The sequence below is a fragment of the Cebus imitator genome, unplaced genomic scaffold (assembly GCF_001604975.1).
Source record: "Cebus imitator isolate Cc_AM_T3 unplaced genomic scaffold, Cebus_imitator-1.0 Scaffold214, whole genome shotgun sequence".
NCBI lineage: Eukaryota > Metazoa > Chordata > Mammalia > Primates > Cebidae > Cebus > Cebus imitator.
Genome location: NW_016107529.1, coordinates 1,934,258 through 1,951,317, shown reverse-complemented (window position 1 = coordinate 1,951,317; position 17,060 = coordinate 1,934,258). Strand labels below are relative to the sequence as shown.

General features: G+C 44.5%; 1 protein-coding gene and 1 non-coding gene across 2 annotated transcripts in view; one reads left to right on the top strand and one right to left on the bottom strand.

Annotated features, from left to right (window-relative positions):
* RNF11 (ring finger protein 11) overlaps positions 1 to 5,292 on the bottom strand; it is a 34,290-nt gene extending 28,998 nt beyond the window's left edge. The window contains exon 1 of the mRNA XM_017548720.2: positions 4,693 to 5,292. Within this exon, the coding sequence (XP_017404209.1) occupies positions 4,693 to 4,815 (123 nt within the window). The 5' untranslated portion in view covers positions 4,816 to 5,292. The remainder of the gene's footprint in view (positions 1 to 4,692) is intronic.
* Positions 5,293 to 10,093: 4,801 nt separating this feature from the next.
* On the top strand, positions 10,094 to 10,197 carry LOC119474143. Its single transcript, XR_005203434.1, has one exon. It is a non-coding gene; the product is annotated as a small nucleolar RNA U13 (small nucleolar RNA).
* The last annotated feature ends 6,863 nt before the right edge of the window (positions 10,198 to 17,060 follow it).

Below are 17,060 nucleotides of genomic sequence, written 5' to 3'. Positions count from 1 at the left end.
CACACACACACACACACACACACACACACACACACACACACACAGAGAGAGAGAGACAGACAGACACAGACACCAGCCTGTACTGAGAGAGAGAGAGAGAGAGAGAGAGAGAGACAGACACCAGCCTGGGTCACATGGAGACACCCAGGAAAATGAAGCATTAATATACCATTTTTAGTGCATACCACAGGTTTATCCTGTAAAATGCACTGAAACGAAAAACAAAAAAAAAACGACCTACGATACAGAAGCAAAAATGGCACTAGGAATATGCAGAGTTCTTATGAGACGTTCAACTATACCTGCCTCAAATACATTAGTTCATTTAAAAGAAATCTATTCATTCGTTCAACCAAATTACTGCATGCCTAATATGTGCCAGCCACTGTTCTAAGCACTTAGGAAATACCAATTTTTAAAAAAATCCCCTTTCCTCCTTTCCACCTAGTGGGAGGAGACAGATAGTACACAAAGTAAGATAGTGTGTTAGAAAGTGCTAAATGGTATTGGGGGGAAAAACAGAACAGGGTATTAGGGCAGGTTGCAATTTTAAATCAGGTGGTCAGAGGTTTATGGTGGTATTTGAGAAAAGACTTGAAGGAGGTGAGGCAGTCAGTCAGCCCTGAAACCTAGGCAAGAATACTCCAAGCATAAGAATAAGGAGGGCAAAGGTCCTAGAATAGCAACGAGGCCAGGGAAGCTGGAGGGAAGCCAATAAAGGAGTTAGTTGTAGGTGTCAAGGGGTACACATTACATAGGGTTTATGGGACAGTATAAAGAATTTGATTTTTTACTTTGAATGAAACAAAGATCCACAGAGGGTTAGGCAGGCTGTCACGTTCAGGTTTAGCAGAATAACTGTGGCTGCTCTGTTGAAGATAGGCCTTAGCAAGGACAAGGGTGAAAGCAGGGAGACCAGTTAGGAGGCTACAAAAGAAACCAAGGAGAGAAATATGCACTTCCCACAAACTTAGATCGTAATGGTACAGGGTTTACTTTTAGGCAAAAATAAATAAAAACAAATTTGTCAGATGTCAATAGGAAATAACTGGAACTGGCTCTTGTCATTATATTCATATTTTACATAAAAAGCAGCAAACAATGACATCTTTTAACTGCTCACCTCAAGAGAACCTGTTCCTTTACAATTAGCTATTCCCTGTTAACTACAGTTTGTTGAAAAAGTTACTTTTATCAACTAAAAATACTATAAATTGGTTGTGTGAGGTAGCTCACACCCATAATCCCAGTCTGTGGGAAGCTGAGGCAGGAGGATCACCTGAGGCCAGGAGTCTGAAGCTGCCAAGTGAGCAATCCACTCTAGCCTGGATGACAGAGGGAGATTCCCAACTCAAATAAATGAATAAATAACCTTGGATTGATATTTCTCAGATCATTTAAAATAACCATTCGTAAAACAGATCTTATTTCTTTCGGGGTGAGGACAATACTTTTTCTACAATAGTTTCTTTTTACGCTTTTAAAGTAATTTTCTTCCAACTGATACTGAATTTGTATTAGTCTGTGTCATTCATTTCAGGAGAGTGCAACCACAAAAAACTCCCACTATCGGCCAGGAACGGTGGCTCACACCTGCAATCCTAGCACTTTGGGAGGCCAAGGTGGGCAGACTGCCTGAGGCCAGGAGTTCAAGACCAGCCTGGTCAACATGGTGAAACCCCATCTCTACTAAAAATACAAAAAATTAGCTGGGCATGCAATCCCAGCTACTTGGGAGGCTGAGGCAGGAGAATCACTTGAACCCAGGAGCGGAGGTTGTAGTGAGCCAAAATTGCACCACTGCACTCCAGCATGGATGACAGAGTGAGGAGACTCTTGTCTCAAAACAAACAAAAACCTCCCACTGTGAAAATATAACATTTCCAAAAAAAAGTTCCCTTTTGACACCAAAAGCCCCTCCTCTCTCATCATCATCTAGTCCTTCTGGAAAAAGCAAACACAGTTTCCATAAACTTTATACCTTTAATACTACAATTACCATAAGAGTAGGAGAAAGAGAACAAGCCAGCGATATTCAGTTTGCCTGGAAACAAAGGGGGTAGGAAGCAGGAGAATTGCCTGAGGCCGAGTTCAAGACCAGCCTATGAGCAACATAGGAGCCCCTGTCTCTAATTTTTTTAAAAAGAGAAGCAGGTGAGGGAGGGTAGGGAGCACAGAGATTTAAAATAAAAACTTCAGGCCAGATTCGGTGGCACACACCTGTAATCCCAGCAATTTGGGAGGCCAAGGCAGGTGGACTGTTTGAGGTCAGGAGTTCAAAACCAGCCTGACCAACATAGTGAAATTGTGTCGACATGGCCAGGTGTGGTGGCTCATGCGTGTAATCCCAAAACTTTGGGAAGCCGAGATGGATCACCTGGCTTGAGACGAGCCTGACCAACAAGAAGAAACTCCATTTATACTAAAAATACAAAATTATCAGGGCGTGGTGTCACAGCTACCTGGGAGGCTGAGGCGGGAGAATTCCTTGAACCCAGGAGGTAGAGGCTGTGGTGAGCCGAGATCATGCCACTGCACTCTAGCCTGGGCAACAAGATTCCATCTAAAAAAAAAAAAAAAGGAAATAACCACTTTTGCTGTATAGTAAATAAGGGAGGGAAAGAGAGTGAAACATAAACACAGCTTGCTTGCTTCACTCAAAGGTACTTGTAAAGATATCTAGATTCAGCTTTTTTTTTTTTTTGAGACAAAGTTTTGCTCTTCGTTGCCCAGGCTGGAGTGCAGTGGGGCAATCTCGGCTCACTGCAACCTCCACCTCCCAGGTTCAAGCGATTCTCCTGCCTCAGCCTCCCAAGTAGCTGGGATGCATGTGCCACCATGCCTAGCTAATTTTGTATTTTTAGTAGAGACTGGGTTTCTCCATTTTGTCAGGTTGGCCTCAAACTCCCAACCTCAGGTGATCCTCCCACCTCGGCCTCCCAAAGTGCTGGGATTATAGGCATGAGCCACTGTACCCGGCCCAGATTAAGCTTTTTTGAGACTATCCTTGTGACAATGTACTTTGGAAAAAACAGTTGTGTAAATACAGAAAATACTGAATTCAACTTCATTAATCCATTCATTTAGGTGCTTATGTGTCAGAAATTGAGTAAAGGCAGAGTCCCTGTTTTCAAGTGCTTTTACTCATAATTTGTCTCCCAGTTACTACCTACTGAGGCAGATGTGAGGGATATAACAGCAAACCAGAAACAGATTCCCTACCTTCATGCAGCTTGCACTGAAGAAGGCGAATATAAAGATGAGACACACATCTAACAAAGATACAACACTGAAGTGCTATAGATATTGCTTATGGAAGTGTAGTGGTTTCAGTGGGGACACAAACAAGGGATTCCAGCTGGGAGGGAAGGGAATGCTGGGACTTCAGATATGAAAGCTTGAGTTCTCAAAGAGGATTAGACGTCCACCTGGCTGACCTGGGGGAAGGGCTCCAAGCAGACAGCAACTGGAGCAAAACAAAGGTGTGAACAGCCTGGTGTATTTGGCAGGCCTGGAATATAGAACGTAAGAGAGAGAAGCCACGGAGGCTTCTGTATGCCACAATTAAGACTGGACTTTACTGGTATACATGAAATGCCCCAGAAGAATTTTATTCAGAAAACCAGCATATATGATCAGGTTTTTCTTGTGTGATGAGACACTGGTTTGCACAGGAATAAGAAAAGAAAACACTAGGTAATGATGTCACCACATGAAACAAAGGAGAATGCCCAGTCAGAAAACTAAACTCTTCAGGAAAAAATTAAGTACTACTACTGAAGCCCTCTGAAAGATTGTATTCAATATCATCTAAAATGGAAAAAGTACAGGAAATGTTTTTACATATATATTATGGATTAAACATCCACATACCTATTTTGAGTTTAAGAAGTAGTCACTCTAATTCTGTAACACATCTGGGACTACTGATTGTCGTACAAAAAGCAGTAAAACCTATTTAGGAGTCTTTGGTACAAAGGAAGAATACCACGAGTAACCGAAGGAATTTCCCAAGTCAGGTTTAAAGGTTTCCAAAGTTCAAGCTAATCAAGTTTTCTTAAGTCAGCACGTTTAAAAGGTGTGTCATATGGGTGGAGCAAAAGGAGGAGGGATTAAAATTTATATATATGTATATATATAAACAAGTAACTCGATGTCGCTAGCGCTAAAATCACTTGGAGATCAGACTCCGAAGCTGAGGAAGAAATGAAGACCTGCCAGATCCAATTAACAAAGACGAGGGAGGGGGTAAGAGAATGACCACACATGAAAACATAAATGGGGCGGGGTGGGGGGGTGCTTGGCAACCACCTATCCAGAACCCAGAACCCATAATCCAGTTGGCGGTGCGAGGAGGAAATCACACGATTCAGACATAAAGGCAGGAAAATGTCACTCCCAAACTCCACAAGCGAACCACCAGACATTGGCCTAGGGGATGTGATCACAAATTCTCTGATCCCAGAACTCAAGGGCAGAGGGTACCATACCCACACGGTGCCAGAGGGGAGGCGAAGAACCAACCCTATTCTGCGAACAGAGAGCAAATGTCCTCAGATCCAGCCCTAAGGGAGTCAATGCCGCCCAGGCCAGGCCTTGCGGAAGCCAGGGGCAGAGACCGCCCGAAGCCCCCTCAGTCTCCGTCAGAGCTGCCTCTACTCCTCGATCCCTCCAACACACACCCTCCCCTACCTGATATGGCGGCGGCGGCTCCTGATCCGGCTCCGTCCCCTCGCCAAAGCTAGCCCGGTCGGACTGAGACTCGTGAAGCAGGGAGATGTCATCCGAGGTGGGGGATTTGAGGCAGTTCCCCATCTTCCGGAGCTGCGGTGCGTGATCTGGGGGAGGAGAAAGCAGCGGTGGGGTCGTTCGCACGCTCCGCGGTCAACCTCGGTCGGCGAGGTCGGGTCGGGCGGAAGGCCGACGATCAGGCGGAGGTGACTCCACCGCCCCGCGGTGCCGCCGAAGGGCCGCTCATGCCAGCCCCCGGGGGTGGGGGCTCAAGACTGGGCCGCGGGCTCCGCTGGGGTCGCGGCGGTTGCCTCCTGCGAGGCGGTGATGGGGGGGGGGGCGGGGAGACGAAGCACTTCCCCACCCCGCCCCCCCGCGGGGCGGCGGCGGCCACGGAGCTGCTGGGCCTAATCCAGGTCAGGAGCGGGGGGCGCGGCCGTCGCGGCTGCCTCAGCTGCTGCCTCAGCTGCTGCTGCCCCCGCCGACGCCGGAGCCACGGCCGCGGGCCTCATCCTACTCCGCCTCAGCGCGGCGGCGGCAGCCACAACTAAGCAGGCTCGGGCCCTACGTCATCGCGCCGTGCGTGCTCTGGTCCCGCCCCCGGCGCCAGGAGGCGCGGGTGGCTCGGGAGGCGCCCATCCCCCCCACCTCCAGCCGCTGTTCCTGGGGCTGCGTCAATTTTCGCTTCTCTGACTGCTTGGCTCCGTACCTGTCTCCGAAACCTATCTCCCATCTCCGGCGCCTCACCACAGACACTGCGCCTGCCCGGTCTAGGTCTCAGCTCATACCTGTGCACTGTCTGACAGTCTTCTCACCACCCTTTGCCAAGCGGTCTATTTACATAAACCGATATCGGAATGGATCAGTCTCAAGACTAAAACTGTTAAAAGGCGTCCCCTTTATCTCTTCAAAATAAAGTCCTAGCTCGTTAATGAACCCACCCTACCGCTCCAATCACTTCCTTATCCTCCCACATCACAGCCAGAGAGATTGTTCTTCCAGTTGTGTATCAGATTGTTCCATTTCTTTGCAGTCCCACCACCGAAGTCCAAGCCACCATCATCCCTCACTCACTCTTCTGCAATAGACTCTCAGCTGCTCCTGAGTTGATCATTGCCCACATCCAATCCACTGTTTGCACAGTTGACAGAGTTATCTTTTTAAAAATTAAATTGGATCATGTTATTCTCCTGTTAAAACCTTCAATGTCTCCTCAAGGCTGTCCTTAAAACAATCCTTAAGCAGGGCACGGTGGCTCACGCCTGTAATACCAGCATTTTGGGAGGCCGAGGCGGGCGGATCATGAGATCAGGAGATCGAGACCATCCTGGCTAAGGCGGTGAAACGCCGTCTCCACTAAAAATGCAAAAAATTAGTCGGGCATGGTGGCGCGCGCCTGTAGTCCCAGCTACTCGGGAGGCTGAGGCAGGAGAATCGCTTGAACCCGGAAGGCGGAGGTCACAGTGAGCCGAGATCACGCCACTGCACTCCAGCCTGGGCGACAGAGAGAGACTCCATCTCAAAAAAAAAAAAAAAAAAAAAAAAAATCCTTAAATGGTTTACAAATCTGACTCCCTTTTCAACCTCATTAGAAGCATTGTCCCCTCCTTCACAAATTCTAAACTAGGCTCTTTAAAGTGATTTTCGTTATCTGGCTCTGCCTGGGGCCTTTGTTTCTCTCACAGAAACCAGCTTCTCCCCAATCCCAAACTTTCTGCTTCTTTTCAGGCGGACACAACTTCATTTCCCCTAGGGAGCCTCACCTGACCCTGCAGTCTGGGCTAGTCGCTTCCTCTGCGTTCTCAGACCCTGAGCTTTTCTCTGTCACAGCCTGATCAAGCTGAATCATCTGTCCCTCTGTGCAAGGCTGGCACACTGCCCAAGGTAGAGTATGCTCTCTCCTTGGTTGAATGAACAGCTCAAACAACATATGCAAAAGAAGGAAGCAAGAAGGATGACAGTGCTACTGATAGACGTTGATTCAGCAGGTGGATCTTGACTGCCTTTCGTTTTACTCACCATTTACTGACTTTATGTGTGCATGTGCATACCAGACCCCACGCTAAGCACTGGGGAAAATAATGATCACACCTGGGTTGTTCCTGATAGAGCCCAGAGACCACCTGGGAAGACAAGTAATCAGATTAGTCCTAAGCCCACACCCTGCCACGGCCCCCAAGGTTTTTAGAGGAACCAGTAGACAGCGATTAGTTCATTTGGGTGAGGATCAGAAAGGATTCTTAGAGGTAGGGCTATATTAAACCCCTATGGGTCTGAGCACTCTTACTCTGCAGTCCCTATTCTACGAAGTCACTATCTTATTTAAATACACTCAGATTCAATATTAAATATCACCTTTTTGATATAAAATTTTTGAAAAGACTTATAATTTTGGGCCGAGCATGGTGGCTAACGTCTGTAATCTCAGCACTTAGGGAGGTTGAGGGTGGGCAGATCACTTGAGATCAGGGGTTCAAGACCAGGCTGGCCAACATGTTGAAACCCCATGTCTACTAAAAATATAAAAACTAGCCAAGTGTGGTGGTGCATGCCTGTAGTCCCAGCTACTTGGGAGACTGAGGCAGCCAGATAGCTTGAACCCTGGAGGTGGAGGTTGCAGTGCAGTGAGCTGAGATTGTGCCACTGCGCTCTAGCCTGGGCGAAGGAGTAAGACTCAGTCTCAAAAAAAAAAAAAAAAAAGAAAAGAAGGAAGGAAGAGAGAGAGAAAGAGAGAAAGGAAAGGAAAGAAAAGGAAAAAGGAAAGGAAAGGACTAGGACTCATGATTTTGGTTTTGGAATTGTTGGGCTTCCAGGAACTCATTTAATTTATGATTGGCTAAATTTACCAGAAATCAGAGGTACTCTGAAATTTTTGCAAAGTGAGAAAATTTACCCCACAAATTATTTTCACACCTAATGAAATTTTTATAAATAAAAATTATTTGACATAATATTTACACGTGCTAGAATTTGTAGACATCGTTTCTTTGTTTTTGGAGACAGGGTCTCACTGTGTCACCCAGGCTGGCTTCATCGAGACTCACTGCAGCCTCAACCTCCTGGGCTCAGGTGATCCTCCTGCCTTGGGCCTCTGTAGTAACTAGAACTACAGGTGTGTGCCACCATGCCTTGCAATTTTTTTTTTTTTTTTTTTGTAGAGACAAGGTCTTGCCATGTTACCCAGACTGGTCTCAAACTCCTGGGCTCCAGTGATCCTCCCGCCTCAGCCTCCCAAATTGCTGGGATTACAGATGTGAGCCACTGTATGCCTGGCCAGACATAGTTTTATTTATTTATTTTATTTTCATTTTTATTTTTTGAGACGGAGTTTCGCTTGTGTTGCACAGGCTAGAGTGCAATGGTGCAATCTCGGCTCACTGCAATTTCCACCTTCCTGGTTCTCCTGCCTCAGCCTCCTGAGTAGCTGGGATTACAGGTACCTGCCCCCATGCCTGGCTAATTTTTTGTGTTTTTACTAGAGACAGAATTTCACCATGTTGGCCAGGCTGGTCTTAGACTCCTGACCTCAGGTGATCCACCTGCCTCAGCCTCCCAAAGTGCTGGGATTACAGGTGTGAGCCACCTCACCAGGCCAGATTTATTTTTTAAGTTTTGTTTTTCATACTTCTTTTCCACAGGTGGATAACACTGACACAAGCCCTTGAAAAGTCCTATAGTACCTTATGAAAAGAAGTGATATCACTAAATCTAAAACTAGCTTGGTTGTTTGCCAAAGATGAGAGGAGCATTTGAAGCCTGTTAATGGCTTGGACATGGTCCCTGCCTTCAAATAGTTGAAAGTCAAGTAAATGAGACAAGTTGGTGAACAATTAGCAGGACTACATTCAGACCTTTATCTTTATTCTACCATTATTTTTGATGCTAATTAAATGATCTTTTGCTTCCATGAGCGTGCGCGCGCGCACACACACACACACACACACACACACACACACACACATATATCACTGCCTCACAAAGGTACAGCTTTTAGACCTCTGTGCCTGGTGAGAGAATAACTGTTACATATTCCCCTGAACTCAGGGGAAATGATATTTTAGAAAAGGTGAATGGTTATTGACCATTATTTCCTTGTGGATGAGTAAAACACCAGCTACAATTTTAAAAAAAGAAATAGTCTTTCTTTTTGAGATGGCGTCTCGCTCTGTCACATAGGCTGGAATGCAGTGGTACAAACTTGGCTCACTGCAACCTCCACCTCCTGGGTTCAAGTGATTCTCGAGCCTCAGCCTCCCAAGTAGCTGGAATTACAGGCGGGTGCCACCATGCCCAGCTAATTTTTTGAATTTTTAGTAGAGATGGTGTTTCGCCATGTTGGTCAGGCTGGTCTTGAACTCCTGACCTCAAATGATCCACCCGCCGTGGCCTCCCAAAGTGCAGGGATTACAGGCATTAGCTATCACACCCGGCCATGTGGTCTTGATAATAATGAATAAAACTACTACAATAAAATTGTATCTTTTATTTATGTAGTGCTTCCTGTGTGTCAAGCACCATCCTAACTGCTTTACTTCTGTTCATTTAATGCTAATTAAGTAATCTACAGAGTGACTAGGGCCTAACACAAAGTGATGGCTCTTTTGGATACTCTCAAACTAATCAGATGTGAAAATGACATTGTTTTTGGCTCAAGTTGAATAACAACATCATAGCAAACACCTATAAAACACTCTCTGTATGACAGCATGCGTTTTATTTGCCCTTTCTAGTAATCCATTCAACCCTGAAGACTCTGTGAAATGGACACTGCTGATATCCCCATATTACAGATGATGTAAGATATAAACAGATGTGCTAGTCCTAGTTCGTATGAGCCAATTGTTAAAATTTTGGGGATTGTGTGACCTAGTTGTTAAACATAGTCATCATTAAAAATTACATTATATAAACTCACAGTTAAATAGGAATATTAAAGACAAACATAATAAATACCCCAAACTCGTGGCTTTCTAACTACTTTACTATATTTCACTAATCTCTGTGTTATTGAGGTTATTTCCTTCTACTGTATCTCTGTGGTAGAAATACTTTATAATGACAGGCCACTGAACATCTCTCCCTAATTCTGTGTTTAGTGATGCCAGATTGGTAGCTTGGAATTGCCTGTGGTGACAGCATTTCTGCCTAGGAAATCAGCAAATGTTACAGGACTTGATTAATTGTTTTGTTGATTGTCTACACTTAACTAAGTGACTCCAACTCCAACCTGGCATCTTACATTCCAGCCACATCATACTGCTTTCCATAGCCTCAATTTTCAGTATGCCTTTCCACCTCTATCCTCTAACCTTTTGCCATGCTGTTCCCTTCTGTTGAAATCAACATCTTTTAAGAATCTTAGATCCTTTTGTAATTCATAAGCATGAAGACTGGGTATTTATGTGCATGTGTGAGATGTGCCACCCTGGAACCTTGTTACGACGTCATCACATTACCGGTCTGACTTGAAAAAAAATTATCCTGAAATATCACTTTCTTCATGAGGTTGTCTCTGATTTCATTCAGTTGGAATATATACAATGATTAAAAATGGGATATATTATTATGTTACATTATGTATATCTACTGCTAATCATATATGAATATTTTAACACAATTATTTTTCTTACTTTTTAATTGAATTTTAGAGGCAGGGTCTCCGTCCATCACCCAGGCTGGAGTGCAGTGGAAAGATCATAGCTCACTGCAACATTGAACTCTTGGGCTCAAGGAATCCTTCCGCCTCTGCGTCCCAGGTAGCTGGGACCACAGACATGCACCACAACACCTGGCTAATTTTTTAAATTTTTGTAGAGCCAGGCGTGGTGGCCCACACTTGCATTCCCAGCCTCCCAAAGTGCGGGGTATACAGGCATGAGCTACCTTACCCTGCCACAGTTGTTAGTGTGTATAAACACAACTGCCATTTATTAGAAAGAACTAGACACATAAGAGACCTGGAAGGTATAGTGATAGTCATCTTTTACAGAAATACAAATATGGCTTCAGAGAGATTAAGTAACTTGCCTGATATCACATGGCTATTCACAGGTAATGAGAATGGGACAAGGCTTATCTTGAATGCCTTTGGCATAAACATGTATTCCCATGTAAGGAAGTAGCTATTCAGTGATCTTCCTAACCTGGTTTTGAAAGCGAGCCCTTGGGAAGTGCCCTTAGACCAAAGAGTGTGACCTAATTATAAAACATAGTTTTGGAATATTGGGGCCAGGCGTGGTGGGTGGCTCATGCCTGTAATCCCAGCACTTTGGGAGGCTAAGGTGAGCCAGGAGTTTGAGACTAGCCTGGCCAACATGGTGAAACCTTTTCTCTACTAAAAATACAAAAAATGCTGGGCGTGGTGGGGCTTGCCTGTAGTCTCAGCTATTTGGGAGGCTGAGGCATGAGAATCGCTTGGACTTGGGAGGTGGAGGTTGCAGTGAGCTGAGATTGTGCCACTGCACTCTAGCCTGGGCAACAGAGCCAGACTCTGTCTCAAAAAAAAAAAAAAAAAAAGAAAGAAAAAGAAGGCACCAGGCACAGTGGCTCATGAGGGCAGATCACTTGAGGTCAGGAGTTCGAGACCAGCCTAGCCAATATGGTGAAACCCCATCTCTACTAAAAATACAAAAATCAGCTGGGCATGGTGGCACACGCCTGTAATCCCAGCTACTCAGGAAGCTGAGGCAGGAGAATCGCTGAAACCTGGGAGGCAGAGGTGGCAGTGAGCCAAATCACACCACTGCACTCAAGCCTGGGTGAGACTTCATCTCAAAGGAAAAAAAAAGGTTTGAGAAACATTGGTCTAGAGGGGTTAAAAAGACTTGGAGGAGATGATACTCAAGTTTTGTTTGAGGAGGAGGAAGAGCAGCTGGGTGGGGTGGGACTGACTGTAGACAGAGGAGGACTCAGGGAGAGGAGAGCTTGGATGAAGGCATGTAGAGAGAAATGTATTAATACACTGGAAAACTACACATAGAACATATTTAGATTCTTGGTAACATTTAGACATCTAAAATATTATTTGTGATTATAGTATTCTATAGAAAAATAAGGAGTTAAAACTGTCTGTAGTCCTCGTCCTGGAGAAAATAATTACTTTTCATCTTCAGCTCCCCAAATGGGATAAAATTTTAAAATAAAAACAAAATGAAGGAGAAGTATGTATAGTTATATATATAGATGTTCACTGAAGACAATCTCAAAAATAGCTATCTGTTTAATCATAGAGAAATGATTAAGTACAGTAATCATATATTCACTCCATGAGGTTATTTTCTGAAATGGTCATACTCCACAATGTCAGTTTCTATGCTCTTACATTGCTTTGTTTTTCTTGATAACACCTGACATTTTACTATACATGAATTGTTCATTGCATGTCTCTTCCACTGGAATTAAGCTCACAGGGCAAGGACCTTCTCTTATTCACTACGAGCAATCCTCAGCATCTAAAATAGAGTCTAAGCTGGGCACAGTGGCTACTCAGGACACTGAGGATCACCTGAGCCCAGTGGTTGAAGGCCACAGTGAGCTATGATTCTGCCACTGCACTCTAGCCTGGACAATAGAGCGAGACCCTAGCTTCAAAAAATATATAAAAATAAAACAAGAGGCTGGGCACTGTAGTAACTCATGCCTAATAATCCCAGCACTTTAGGAGGCCAAACCAGAAGTATAGTTTGAGTCCCAGGGTTGTGGACAAGCTTGAGCAACACAGAGAGACCCAGTCTCTACAAATAATAATAAAAAAAAAATTAGTGAAGCGTGGTGGCACGTGCTTGTGGTTTCAGCTACTCTGGAGGCTGAAACAGGTGGATTGTTTGAACCCTAGAGTTTGAACCTGAGAGCTTGAGGCTGCAGTGAGCTATGATCACACCACTGCATTCCAGCCTGGGCAACAGAGAGAGACCCTGTCTCTTTATTTTATTTTATTTTTTCTGTTGGTGATGAGCTTCAATAGACCCTGTCTCAAAATAAAAAAAAGGTCTAGCACATTGTAGGAACTGTATAATTGTTGGCTATATGCATGAATGAAACATGAAAATTTTGTTCTTGACAGCCAGTATAGAAAAAAAAAAAGAAAGAAAATTTATTGGGATATAATACTTAGTTAACAATCCAGAAAATACAATGAAATGTGTTCTCTCATTACAACAATGGAAAAATGACATGCTGATAGAGACTAGAATTATGGAACCTGGAGACAATGGTCACTAAGGTAATACAGAAAAATCAAAATGATTCAATAGGAGAGGATTGTCAGCAATGTTCTCTTTCTTGCTTGCTTAATATTATTGTTTCAAAAACGGTTTTTGCAATGAAAAAAATTAGAAAAATGAGGGTGAAGTTATGGATAGAATAGTATGTTTGTCAAGCTTATTTTTGACAAATGGGGCTCCGTATTCCAAGACAGAGGGACAGTCCTTAGCGCTTTCAGAGAAAGAAAAGTACGGAGAAGTAGAATGATTTGCTTAGTGTGTGAACAATAGGTAACAGAACACTGGGCAATTTTTGTATTTTTTGTAGAGACAGGGTTTCTCCATGTTAGCCAGGCTGGTCTCAAACTCCTAAGCTCAAGTGATCTGCCTGCCCTGGCCTCCCAAAGTCCTGGGATTACAGTCATTAGCCATCACCCCCAGTGTTCTTCATCTTTTAAAACTCAACACTACAGTCATTTCTCTGAGAAGCCCACCCTGATCCTCCCTTTTCCCCACTATAGATATTTTCTAGTCACACCTATACAGTGTTCTGCCAGCATTTGGTACACCTCCCTATTAACATCTAGGATTATCTTTGAAGGTATCTACTCACCTTATTAGACTGTTGGCTATCCCAGTTAGTTATCCTTTTCCCTTGAATCTGAGCAGACCCTGTAACTGCTTTGATGAATAAAACATGGCGGAAATGATGCTGTTTCAGTTTCCAAACCCAGACCCTAAAAGACTGAAAGCTTCCACATCCTATTTCCTGGATCACTGCTTCTTGGGGTCCTTAGGTGTCATGTAAGATATCTGACATTTCTTCTGGAGAGACCTCATGGATAGGCATTGAGACTAGAAGGACCTGGATGAGCCTAGCCTTCATGAGAGGATAAAGGGCCCTGCTGAGTCAGCCTTTTCAATTGTCCTTGCCAATATGTCAATCATGTAAGTGGAGCAGTCTTGGAATCTCCAGACTGTCCCAACTGCTAGCTGAATACCATCAACTGACCCCAGTTAATTCCAGGTGGAGCAGAAGAATTGGCAATCTAAGCCTCACCCCTAATATTAGCCCACAAAATTGAGAGAAATAATGCATTTTTAAAAATAAAGCAATTAAGTTTGGGGATAGTTTGTTACACAACTGATAACTGGAACAGAATTTGATACCTGGAAATGGTGTGCTTCAGTAATTGTAAGCACCCAGTTGGTTCACCTTGCCCGCTGCCTAGACAGAGCCGATTTATCAAGACAGGGGAATTGCAATAGAGAAAGAGTAATTCACGCAGAGTCAGCTGTGCGGAAGACTGGAGTTTTATTATTACTCAAATCAGTCTCCCCAAGCATTCAGGGATCATAGTTTTTAAGAACAACTTGGTAGGTGAGGGGAAGCCAGTGAGCTGGGAGTGCTGATTGGTCTGGTCAGAGATGAAATCATAGGGAGTTGAAGCTGTCTTCTTGTGCTGAGTCAGTTCCTGGGTGGGGGCCACAAGATCAGATGAGCCATTTTATCGATCTGAGTGGTGCCAGCTGATCCATCAAGCGCAGGGTCTGCAAAATATCTCAAGCACTGATCTTAGGAACAGTTTAGGGAGGGTCAGAATCTTACAGCCTCCAGCAGCAGGACTCCCAAACAATAATTTCTAATCTTGTGGTTAATCTGTTACTCCTACAAAGGCAGTCCAGTGTCCAGGCAAAAAGGAGGTTTGTTTTGGGAAAGGGCTGTTATCATCTTTGTTTTAAACTATAAACCATGGCCAGGTGCAGTGGCTCATGTCTGTAGTCCCAGCATTTTGGGAGACCGAGGCAGGCAGATCACTTGAGATCAGGAGTTTGAGACCAGCCTGGCCAACATGGTGAAACCCCACCTCTACTAAAAATACAAAAATTAGCCGGGTGTGGTGGCGTGCACCTGTAATCCCAGCTACTCAGGAGGCTGAGGCAGGATAGTCACTTGAACCCACGAGGCACAGGTTGCAGTGAGCTGAGATTGCACCATTGCATTCCATCCTGGGTGACAGAGAAGGCTCTCAAAACAAAAGAAAACTATAAACTAAGTTCCTCCCAAAGTTAGTTCAGCCTATGCCCAGGAATGAATAACTAAGATATCTGACCTAACTAACTCCATCTTGCTTGGAGGTTAGAAGCAAGATGGAGTTGGTTAGGTCAGATCTCTTTCATTGTCTCAGTTACAATTTTGCAATGGTGATTTCATAACAACCCAAAATATATGACATTGGCTTTGGGACTGAGCAATGGGTGGAGATTTGAAGGGTCTTAAGGAGTGTATTACTGTAAGCTGGAAGGGCCTAGAGGAGGTTGTTGGTGAGGACTCGTTATTGGAAGCTGGAGGAAAGTTTGGCAATTGCTGTCCCTTGAGGTAACATGGGAAATAGAAAGGTACCTAATGAATTCATGGATCTGGCTGGGGAGATTCCAGGCAGAAAATGCAGTGTCAGCTGGCTTTTCCTAGTTGGCTATGATGAGATATGAGAAGGGGCCAGGGTAGTATTTCTAGTTAGAATCTCAAAGGAGCTGGGTGTGGTGCCTCACACCTGTAATCTTAGCACTTTGGGAGGCCGAGGCAGGTGGATCACCTGAGGTCAGGAGTTCAAGACCAACCTGGGCAACCTGGTGAAACCCCGTCTCTACCAAATACAAAAAATTAGCCAGGTGTGGTGGTGCATGCCTGTACTCCCAGATAACCAGGAGGGTGAGGCACGAGAATTGCTTGAACCTAGGAGGCAGAGGTTGCACTGAGCCAAGATTGCACTACTGTACTCCAGCCTGGGCAACAGATTGAGACTCTGTCTTCAAAAAAAAAAAAAAAAAAAAAAAAAAAAAAAAAAAAAAAAAAAAAAAAAAAAAAAAAAAAAAAAAATCAAAGGGAGAAATGGCCTTAGGGTAACAATTATGACCATAGTTGTGCCAGTAAAATGGTATCACAGGGCAAAGACCAATCAAGCATGCAATGTAAAACATTTTGTTAAGATCTCAGAAGGATTTAAGTCAGTGTCTCATAGACACTTTCAAAATCATTTCTAGCCGGATGTGGTCGCCCACACCTGTAATCCCAGCATTCTGGGAGGCCAAGGCGGGTGGATCACAGGTCAGGAGATCGAGACCATCCTGGCTAACAGGGTGAAGCCCCGTCTCTATTAAAAATACAAAAATTAGCTGAGTGTGGTGATGCATGCCTGTAATCCCAACTACTCAGGAGGCTAAGGCATGAGAATCGCTTAGACCCGGGAGGCAGTGGTTGCAGTGAGCCAAGATTGTGCCACTGCCCTCCAGCCTGGGCGATAGAGTAAGACTCCGTTTAAAAAAAAAATCATTTCCAAGGAAAAAATTCTAAGGATCTTAATTTTGTGCCTTATATACCTTCTGTGCTAAACAATTGGGTTCCTCAGAGTCTTACTGCTGTGGAGCCCCAGCAGCTTTACAGGGGGTCCAAGGTAGAGAAAGGCTATCTAAAAGAGATTTGTGAGTGTGGTGCTTTGCCAGTGGAGTGAAGTATAGCTTGACACATGGGAAACTCCCCAAATTTTAGAAAGATTACATTAGGTTGGCCTGAAACCTACTGAGATAGTACAAAATGAAGAGGTCTTTAGACCCCACCCCTGGCCTAGAAGGGCGGAAAGCAGACTAAGGAAACTGCTCAGCTACAAAAATGGGCTATTTCTTATGGAAAAGGAGGGATGACTCAGAGGGCAGAATCAGAATTCACAGAGAATCATTTGTAGGGAGCAGAACTGGCAAAATATGCCGAGCTAGATTTCAGATCCTGAGTCTTGATCCTGAGTCTGATGCTGTAATGTGCTGAGTTTTGCTGAGTAGGTCCTTTGAAGATGTGAATATATTTTGCATGTGGGAGGAATGTAAATAATTTGCAACCAGAGGGCAGAGTGTTACAGGTTAAAAATGGCTGTAGGCCGGGCGCGGTGGCTCACGCCTGTAATCCCAGCACTTTGGGAGGCCGAGGCGGGTGGATCACGAGGTCAAGAGATCGAGACCATCCTGGTCAACATGGTGAACCCCGTCTCTACTAAAAACTACAAAAAATTAGCTGGGCATGGTGGCGCGTGCCTGTAATCCCAGCTACTCAGGAGGCTGAGGCAGGAGAATTGC